The 9,738-nt window shown below is 49.7% G+C and overlaps 1 protein-coding gene across 1 annotated transcript in view; it reads left to right on the top strand.

The window, feature by feature from the left end:
• The window catches only part of SARDH (sarcosine dehydrogenase), a 56,014-nt gene extending 52,642 nt beyond the window's left edge, over window positions 1-3,372 (top strand). The window contains exons 11-14 of the mRNA XM_039348358.1: window positions 561-702; window positions 834-917; window positions 1,667-1,780; window positions 2,163-3,372. Of these exons, the coding sequence (XP_039204292.1) occupies window positions 561-702; window positions 834-917; window positions 1,667-1,780; window positions 2,163-2,348 (526 nt within the window). The 3' untranslated portion in view covers window positions 2,349-3,372. The remainder of the gene's footprint in view (window positions 1-560; window positions 703-833; window positions 918-1,666; window positions 1,781-2,162) is intronic.
• The last annotated feature ends 6,366 nt before the right edge of the window (window positions 3,373-9,738 follow it).

The following is a 9,738-nucleotide window of genomic DNA, read 5'->3' on the forward strand; positions in this document are numbered from 1 at the left end:
TGCTTTTGTTTCTGGACTATTTGGCAGGTTGGTTACCCATATTAAAAGGGGTTTGTTTAGTTTTGAGTCTCCAGCCTATTTTCTCAACAGGGGTTTGGTCCTTGTGCCTTTAACAAGGATGGCTATAGGCTGGGATAGAACAAGCAGCAGCTTCTCGCTGTTGTCCTACCAAGCAGATTCAGGATTAGTCCCTAATCCAGTGGAGAGTGGAAATGTTCTTGCTGCACTGTGTGTGTTCCTTTCAGTTTGTGTGCAGCCCCCCTTCCAGCCCTGCCCCTGTCCCTTGAACTTTTCCAGTTCCCTTTGCTGTGGTAGCAAAGACTATTAGTTCTTCCAGTTCAGCAGGGGCAGATAATAGCCCTCTGGCCCCTGATAAGCCCCCCACCCGCAACAGGGTCCTGCTGCCAGAGGGTCCCCTGTCATGGATCTGTGGAGGTCATTCTTGGTCCCAAGGTATCTGCCGGCCCCCAGGGGTCCTTGTCCATCTCGTCCCCTAGAGATGCTGCTTGTCCCACGCCTCCCCCACCCCCTGTGGTGATGAAATCCACCTCACTTTTCAGGAGGTTTCACCGCTTCCTCTCGGGCAACAGCCGCTGGATTCGAGAGCGGAGCCACGAGTCCTACGCCAAGAACTACTCCATCGTGTTTCCGTATGATGAGCCTCTGGCTGGGCGTAACTTGAGGAAGGATCCTCTACATGAGGTGAGGGCGGAGCTGCTGGGTGCATTGCGGACCCTTCCCCCCCCACGTGCCTCAGGCAAAGACCTTTTCCAGCTTTTCTTGGAGGAGGAGTGTGGGTGCTTTCTCCCTGCTCACCATTTCTGTGCCCGCAGGAGCTGCTGCTTCAGGGCTGCGTCTTCCAGGAGCGACACGGGTGGGAGAGGCCAGGCTGGTTCAACCCACTCGGCCGAGCACCGGTACGCATCGGGCGAGTCTCTTCCAAGGCTGGGCAGGGGACCTGCTTTCCCTTCGGGGTCATTCAAGGTCTTCAGAAGCCTCCATTCATGTCTCCCCTTGAATGGCCCAAGGATGGAGAAGGTGGTTCTGTTCTGGCCCAGCGGTGGGGAGGCGGCTGCAGCAGCGGGAAGAAGGCAGGCGGTGCAGCAACCAGACATGGCCTCGTCTGCTCAGTGCCTTCTGGGCCACCAGCCAGGCAGCTGTCCTCTTCTATACTGGACCTTGTTGTACCATTTCAGATAAACCAGCCCAACAATTGGCAGCCCTGCTTCCCAAGCACCTGGGGTGCCATATAAACCGGTCTGTTCCAGGGAAGAAAGGGCCGGTCTGCTCCAGTCGAAATGATGTTCTTTCGTCCCAGCCAGAGAGGGCACCTTAGCCAATCTCGGCACACCCGAGCTGAACCAGTCCTGATTAGAACTTGGATGGGAGATCACATGGAAATCCCAGGATTGCAGGCTAGAGAGGAAGCCATGTGGTCAGGCTAAATCCCACCCAGGACATCCTGGCCATGGCCAGTTGTCCACTGCAAGTGCACTCAGCATGTACTCCCTCCCTCCCTCCATGGCTCAGTCAGGCCGAAGCCCCCCGCTGGCTTCCCCTGCAACCCCACCCGCAGCACAACATCCGGCTTTCAGCTCTGAGCCCGTCTCCCCAGGGCGTCTCTGCAGGGAGAGGTCTGAGGCCTGCTGTTCATGTACCAATCCAGGTGCTGGACTACAACTACTATGGAGCTTACGGCCACCCACCCCGTGAGGAGGATGCCTACCGCCAGCTGCTCTCCGAGGAGTACACCTTTGACTTCCCTCCTCATCATAGCAGTGTGAGTAGAAAGAGCTCAGGGGAGCTCAGGGTTAGAGTTAGAGGTTCACCAGGTGGGCAAGGCAGACTCAAGGAAATGAAGCCCCTCTGCTGCCTTCCCCTTCCCAGGAAGGCAGTAAGGGTCCCGGTCGATCGCTGTGCAGCTGTCGAAGAGAGGCCCCTCTCCCTGCAGGCCCTGCCTTGCCCAGCAGTTTTCATGCTTGGGCTGGATGTGGCCCACTGTTAAACAGGAGCAATTCTGCCAAATGTGGTTTCAGGGAGGGGTGCAGAGCAGAGAAGTCTTGGGTGAGATTGCCAGAGGATATCAGATTTTGGAATGGAAGCAGAAATGGGGGGATCTTTATTTGGCCCCTCACCCACCCTGGCTGTGTCTGCATTTTCAGATCAGGAAGGAATGCCTGAGCTGCCGAAATGCTCTCGCTCTCTTTGACATGTCTTACTTTGGCAAATTCTACCTGGTGGGTCCTGATGCCAAGAAGGCGGCTGACTGGCTCTTCACCGCTGATGTTCGCAAGTCCCCAGGTAGGGCCTCTTCCTCCCTGGGCCCCGAAACCAATGCCTTGGGCTGAGTCTACCCTGGAAGAGGGCTCGTGGTTCCTGTCCTGTAAAGCCTTCTTGGGGCCACCCTCCCCTCTCTGTATTTAAGCCGTGCTCCACGCAGGAGGCAGCCCCCATCCACCCCCACCTCCGGCTACTCTGCAGGACTCCAGTGCAGGTCTCCCGGACATCTCTCTGCATCCTTTGGCCTCCACTTGAGCTCAGACAGCCAGGGGATGCCAGCAGGGCCCTTCAGCTGCCCGTTTTCGAAGAGGCCCTGGACGCAGACCAAGGATTGTCTGGGGTCAGCTGGATCGACCAGCCCCAGTTCTGGAGCTGCAGTTTGGCCCCGAAGGAACTGGCCTCTAAGCCAGTGCTGCTCCTTCAGTCCACCAAGTCCCTGATAAGGGGAGGGGCAGCCTCTGCAAAATTTTTCACACTAGGAAGAAGGGCCGGCCAGGGAGCTTCTGTACTCTCAGGTGGACTTGAACCCGGCCCTTTCTGGTCCCAGGGTGACACCTTTGCCATGACACACGTGGCCCTCACCCTCTTGGGTTGCAGCTTTTCACTAGGGGCATCTTCACAGGTGTTTCCAGCAGGTTGGCACAGTTGGCACAGAGGGCCAGACCCTGCTGAACAGACAAGAGGGGGTCCTTGACTTCAGGAGAGAGTGGTTTTACACAGCCTGGCCCCTCCTTGGTTCTTCCTGGTGGGGGGATGGGTGGGATGGCCCCGGAGGCTGGTGCCACAGACCTGAGAAGGCAGCCTGCTTGCCTCTGTGGGGGCACCTAACTGCACCCCTGTTGGGACCCTTGGCAAAGAGGAGAGATTTGATGGACCTTGAGATTGCCATTGGTGGCTGCTGGTAGGAAGAGGGGGGAGGACTTTAATCCTGGCAGGAATGACTTAAATGCTGGGAATCAGGTGACACCAATCTCACGGAATGGGCACCGGGGAGTGTTGCAGCCTGATGGGATGCAAGGGCTGTGTCAGAATCCAATTATATTTCATCTTTAATTATCAAATATAGAAACTCCCAATTCTGCCATCTCTGGATTCTGCCATAAGAGGGAGAGAAGGGGGAGAACAAAGGGGCTTTATGGCCCTCACTTCCTTCAGTACACTTCAAAGGGCTGAATGTTGAATGTGTGTTTATTGTAACCTCGAAGTGTTAGCATACCAAAGGAGAGTATTTGCCTTTCATGTAGTTATCTGAAGTCTCCATCCAGACGGAAGAAAGAAGAAAAGGGGTGGAATTGTGATACTTGAAACTATCACTGGAAGGGGGGTTGATTGGGTGGGACTACTGGGGAACCCCTTAAAACCTTGAATGGAAGAGCTTGAACCCCAAGTCCTGTCTAGCATGCCTGCAACCACTTCTCTTAATAAAGGATTCCTGTTGGAAGAATTATTCCAAGAGTTCTGTCTTCTTAAGATGCAAAGTGGGGTGGGTCCTTACATTAGACAGGACTTGCAAAATTAATCCACCTGGAAGGAAGACCCTTGCCGGGGGATTTTGCAAAAATTTACCATGTCAGACAATGGAGCAAGAGAGGGGGAAAACTCCTTGGAAAGAGAGCCGCTGACCCAGTTGGAACCTTGCCAGATGTTGGGATCCGAGAGGCCAGATTCCTCAGGAGAAGAAGTGGTGGAGACACAGGACCACAAGCCTCGCTGGTCGATGGGCGTTGGAAAGAAAAGTGAGTGGGGAAAGGAATCAAGAAAGGTGACCCTGAGACGGGGGACCAAGCAACCAAAATGGAAGCAGGAGATGGAGAAATCCCTGCACGCAAGTGAAGAGGGAGGAAGCTGGGCACCGTACTCAGACTGGATCCTAGAGAAAGCTATTGACCTGATGAAGAGAACTCTCAGCTCCCTAGGAGAGGAGAATACTGAACCCTACGGCTGCCCCAGTTCCTGGAGCCGCAAAGGGAGAGACACCGAGGGGAACGTGGAACCTGCAACCCCCGGGACATCTACTGATCCAGGAGCTCCCACCCCCTACCGGACCACAGATGGCAATCTGGACGGAAGGCACTACCACCCACAACAGAGGCACCGATCCATTCCAAGACGTCCACCGTTGGAAGTGAAATTCAAAGGGGAGCCAACACGCTTGGGGTTTTTCCTAACCCAAGTCCTCCGCTACATGGAGGAATATGGGCAGGACATCCCCAGCGACAAAGCCCGCATCCGGATCGTGCAATCTGCCCTGGATGGACCAGCTGCAGATTGGGTGGTGAACCTGCATGACTCCAATGCCCCAGAACTCAGTAACTTCAACCGTTTCATGTCCTCTTTGATAAGACGATTTGAAGACCCCCTGGCTGATCGCAAAGTCCCGTGAAAAATTAAACAGTGGAGCAAGGCAAACGCCCAGTGGCCGAGTATACACAAGAATTCCAGGCCATTGCCAGCAAACTGAATTGGCCAGAAGACATCCTCCTTGGCCATTTCAAAGACGGACTAAACTATGATCTATATGATGCTTGCCTGCCCCACATCGACTTGAGGAATGGTACGTCTTGGCAGAGGAAGCAGAGATCGACATATTGAAGAGGCACCGCCGAGGAAAACAATGGAGCCGCCCCCCGCCTGAGCTGACACACCAACCGGTGAAATCATCGGATACAGCCAAGAAGCAAATGGGATGTTTCAAGTGCGGAAGAGAAGGGCATCGAGCTGTAGAATGCCGCTCAAAGGCCCCCCAGCACAACCCAGACAGATCCCCAATCAACAAACCCGGAAAGTATTCAGCTAAGCCAAAAGAAACGGCCATGAGAATGATGGAAATTGCAGAAACCCCCACCTCTGCTCACCAAGGGGAAAGGACTCCAGCCTACACCACAGGGCCGGTGGATGCCTCAGATGACAGCTCGGAGGGCGAACCCCTGGTAAGTGGATGCATCACACCCATCTTCAAAACAGTGACTATATTAATCCCCCCCATGCCCGAAGCTGTGAAGGTGAAAGCCTTAATAGACTCTGGCTGTACCCGCTGCCTCATTAGCCCAACACTAGTGGGGAATCTGGGCATCCCATCCAGGAGACTGGAACAACCAATCTCATTTGGCCAGCTAGATGGATCCATAGCAGGGGGGGTGCCAGCTACCCTAGCCACTTTGCCAATACATCTCTCCCTGGGCAACCATGAAGAGGACTTAACGTTTGTGGTGACCCCAGGTATGGAATGCCCAATGATTCTAGGGATGGAATGGTTGAAAAAATGGAACCCCTGGGTAAATTGGAGGACGACAGAAATCAAATTCCCGAAGGGGGACCCTATGGACTTAAAACCCCAAGGAGGCTACCAGAATCAAGAATAGAAAAAGCATCCATAGGAGAGGAAAAAAGATTAACAGAAATACCAGAGGAATATAGGGACCTTGCTGAAGTCTTCAGTGAGGAGAGGGCGAATGAGCTTCCCCCCACCGACCCACAGACTGTACCATTGAATTCAAGCCTGGGGCAAAACTCCCGAAGCCCAGATTATACTCCATGAGCCCAAAGGAGAAGGAGGAAATGGAAAGATTTATAAAAAAAAAAACCTGGAGAGAGGTTTCATTGAGCCAGCCAAGCCTAAAGTGGCTGCCCCGGTCCTTTTTAGAGAGAAGAAGGATGGCTCCTTACGTTTATGCGTGGATTATAGGGCCCTGAATACAATCAGTGAAAGCAACCTATACCCGCTGCCCCTCATGAAAGACATGCTGTCACACCTATCGAAAGGGAAAATTTTTTCTAAACTAGACTTAAGGGAAGCTTACTATCGAGTAAGAATCAAGGAAGGGGACGAATGGAAGACTGCATTTAACTGCCCCATGGGGTGCTATCAATTCAAAGTCTTGCCATTTGGATTACAAGGGGGCCCTGCAGTCTTTATGCAATTAATCAATGACGTTCTAAGGGAGCACCTGTTTAAGGGGGTCCTTGTTTACTTGGACGACATTCTTATCTTTACTGAAACAAAAGAAGAACACGTCAAACTTGTCAGAGCGGTTTTAAAGAAGCTGCGAGCCGCTCACCTATATGCCAAACTCTCAAAATGCGAATTCCACCAGGAAAGGATAGACTACCTAGGCTATCGCATATCCCCACAGGGCATTGAAATGGACCCAGAGAAGGTCAGAGCAGTATTAGAATGGGCACCACCCCGCACAAGAAAGCAACTACAAAGTTTCCTGGGCTTTGCAAATTTTTACCGCCAATTCATCCCCTCATTTGCACAGATAGCCTTGCCCCTCACTAACTTACTAAAAACGAAGGGAACATCCTCAGTAAAACCTAGCCAGCCACTAAAATGGACAATGGAGTGCCAAGCAGCGTTTGAGAGACTAAAGAGACTTTTTTCTGCCGAACCAGTACTAAGGCACCCAGACATGGACAAACCCTTCATAATACAGGCAGATGCAAGTGATGTGGCAGTGGGGGCTGTGCTATTACAAGAAAATGATGATGCAGTATTGCAACCCTGTGCATATACATCTAAGAAACTCACGGAAACAGAACAGCGCTGGCCCGTATGGGAGAAGGAGGCTTATGGGATACGTTGGGCATTACTCACGTGGCGACAGTTCCTGGAAGGCAACAAAATCCCCTTCCAGGTATGGACTGATCACAAAAATTTAGAAGCCCTGAAAACTCCAGGAAACTCAATCCCAAACAAGCCCGCTGGTCCCAGCATTTTCACCAATTCCAATTTAAGCTCAAACATTTACCAGGAAGAAAGAACTTCCTGGCAGATGCACTATCTCGCATGCCCCAATATAACAGCGCACGAACCACAGACTCTAGACCAATAATGGCAGAGTCACAACTGGCAGCGCCAGTAACCACAAGAACCCAAGCCAAAATAAAACCACAACTGGACAGCCAAACTGGGATTGAATTCAGAAAAAGTTTGGAAACAGATGATTGGTTCCAGAAAAACAAACATGTGTGCACAATGAGAGACGGATTGCCTTGGGTAGGGGAAAAGTTATATATACCAACAACTCAAAGACTAACTTTCATGCAACTTTGCCATGACACAAAATCAGCAGGGCATTTTGGATTTGTAAAAACTTTACACTTAATTAAACGGCAATTTTGGTGGCCATCAATAAAAAAGGACATAGAAAGTTATGTTGCCAGCTGCCCAACCTGTGCATCAGCAAAGAGGTTGCAAGGGAAATCGCCAGGGCTGTTACAACCAGTGGCAAGTCCCTCAGCCCCCTGGAGGGAAATAGCCATGGATTTTATAGTGGAATTGCCTGAAAGCAATGGGAATACTGTTATCTGGACAGTCACGGACCTATTTTCCAAACAGGTGCACTTTATCCCTTGCCAAAAAATTCCCACTGCAAAGGCCTTAGCAAAACTTTTTATCCAGCACATTTACAGATTGCACGGGGCACCCCAACGCATCATCTCTGATAGGGGAGTGCAATTTACGTCTACATTTTGGAAGGAATTTTTATCCCTCTTAGGGACCACTCAGGGACTGACATCTAGCCATCACCCTCAGACAGATGGACAAGCGGAACGCTGCCAGTCGGTACTTGAGCAATATTTGAGATGTTTTTTAAATTTCCAACAGAGTGATTGGACGGACTTACTTCCTTTTGCAGAAGTTGCCTACAATAATGCAGTCCACTCCAGCACAGGCTACACTCCTTTTCAAATAGCCAACGGCCAAAGTTTCAACCCTATGCCAGAGTTAACCCCAAAAGAACCAACGATCCCTTCACTGAAAGAATGGATGGAAAACCTACAAAACACCTGGCCAATAGTCAGAAAATCACTAGATGAAGCTAGGCGGGCATACAAAGCACAAGCCGATAAAAAAAGGGTTGAGCCTACACCATTCATTATAGGAGAAATGGTGTACTTATCTACAAAATACCTAAAGTCCCTACAGCCCTGTAAAAAACTTGGACCAAAATATATAGGACCTTTTCCAATTAAAAGGATCATAAATCCAGTAACAGTAGAATTAGAATTACCCAAAAACCTCAGGCAAATACACCCAGTTTTTCATTGCAGCTTGCTGAAAAGAGAGCATCAGTCACCTCTACGGCCAAAATCCCCCCCCCCACCACCTCCAATCATGGTGGAGGGGGAACAACACTTCGAAATAAAAGAGATCCTTGACTCTAGGAGATATCGTGGAACAACTCAGTACCTAGTTGCCTGGAAACACCTCCCTGCCTCACAAAATGAGTGGGTCCATAAACGTCACGTCAGAGCCCCGAAGCTATTGAAGAAGTTTCACACAGAGTATCCTAACAAGCCTAACTAAATTTTTTACTTGTGTTTTCTTTCAGGTGGATCTCTCTTATTGTTAAGAGGGGCCGGATGTCAGAATCCAATTATATTTCATCTTTAATTATCAAACATAGAAACTCCCAATTCTGCCTTCTCTGGATTCTGCCATAAGAGGGAGAAAAGGGGGAGAGCAAAGGGGCTTTATGGCCCTCACTTCCTTCAGCACACTTCAAAGGACTGAATGTGTGTTTATTGTGGCCTCTAAGCTTTAACATATCAAAGAAGAGTAATTGCCTTTCATGTAGTTATCTGAAGTCTCCATCCAGACGGAAGAAGAAAGGGGATGGAATTGTGATACTTGAAACTATCACTGGAAGGGGGGTTGATTGGGTGGGACTACTGGGGAACCCCTTAAAACCTTGAATGGGAGAGCTTGAACCCCAAGTCCTGTCTAGCATGCCTGCAACCATTTTCTCTTAATAAAGGATTCCTGTTGGAAGAATTATTCCAAGAGTTCTGTCTTCTTAAGATGCAAAGTGGGGTGGGTCCTCACAGGAACTTTGGGAGGAAGTGATCATGCAATATTGGAATTCCACATTATGGAAACACAAGCAATAGTACACAGTCAAACTAGAGTCTTGGACTTTAAGAGAGCTAATTTCAATAAACTTAGAGAGGGCTTGGGAAAAATTTCATGGATGAGAATCCTCAAGGGGAAAACAACTCAAGAAGCTTGGGAAATTTTGAAAAGTGAGATAATAAAAGCCCAGTCTAGCACAATACCAACAAAGAAGAAAAATAACAGCTCTCAAAAGAAACCAGCATGGCTGCATAAAGAGCTCTCTGATAAATTGAAAGATAAAAAGGGCAAGTATAAAAAGTGGAAAGAGGGGCACATAACTAAGGCAGAATATCAGCAAATAACCCGAGCCTGCAAAGATGAAGTGAGGAAAGCTAAGGCTCAAAATGAACTAAGGCTTGCGACCAAAGTCAAAAATAACAAAAAAAGCTTCTTTCAACATGTAAAAAACAAGAAAAAAGTTAAGGAAATGATTGGTCCATTAGTGGGGAAAAGTGGCAAAAAGGCGACAAGCAACAGGGAGAAAGCAGAACTATTTAACTTGTTTTTTGCATCTGTCTTTACACAAAGGGAAAAAACAGCCCAATCTATCAAAAATA

Source organism: Crotalus tigris, unplaced genomic scaffold (assembly GCF_016545835.1).
Source record: "Crotalus tigris isolate CLP2741 ecotype Arizona unplaced genomic scaffold, ASM1654583v1 scf7180000018142.649072, whole genome shotgun sequence".
Taxonomy (NCBI): Eukaryota; Metazoa; Chordata; class Lepidosauria; order Squamata; family Viperidae; genus Crotalus; species Crotalus tigris.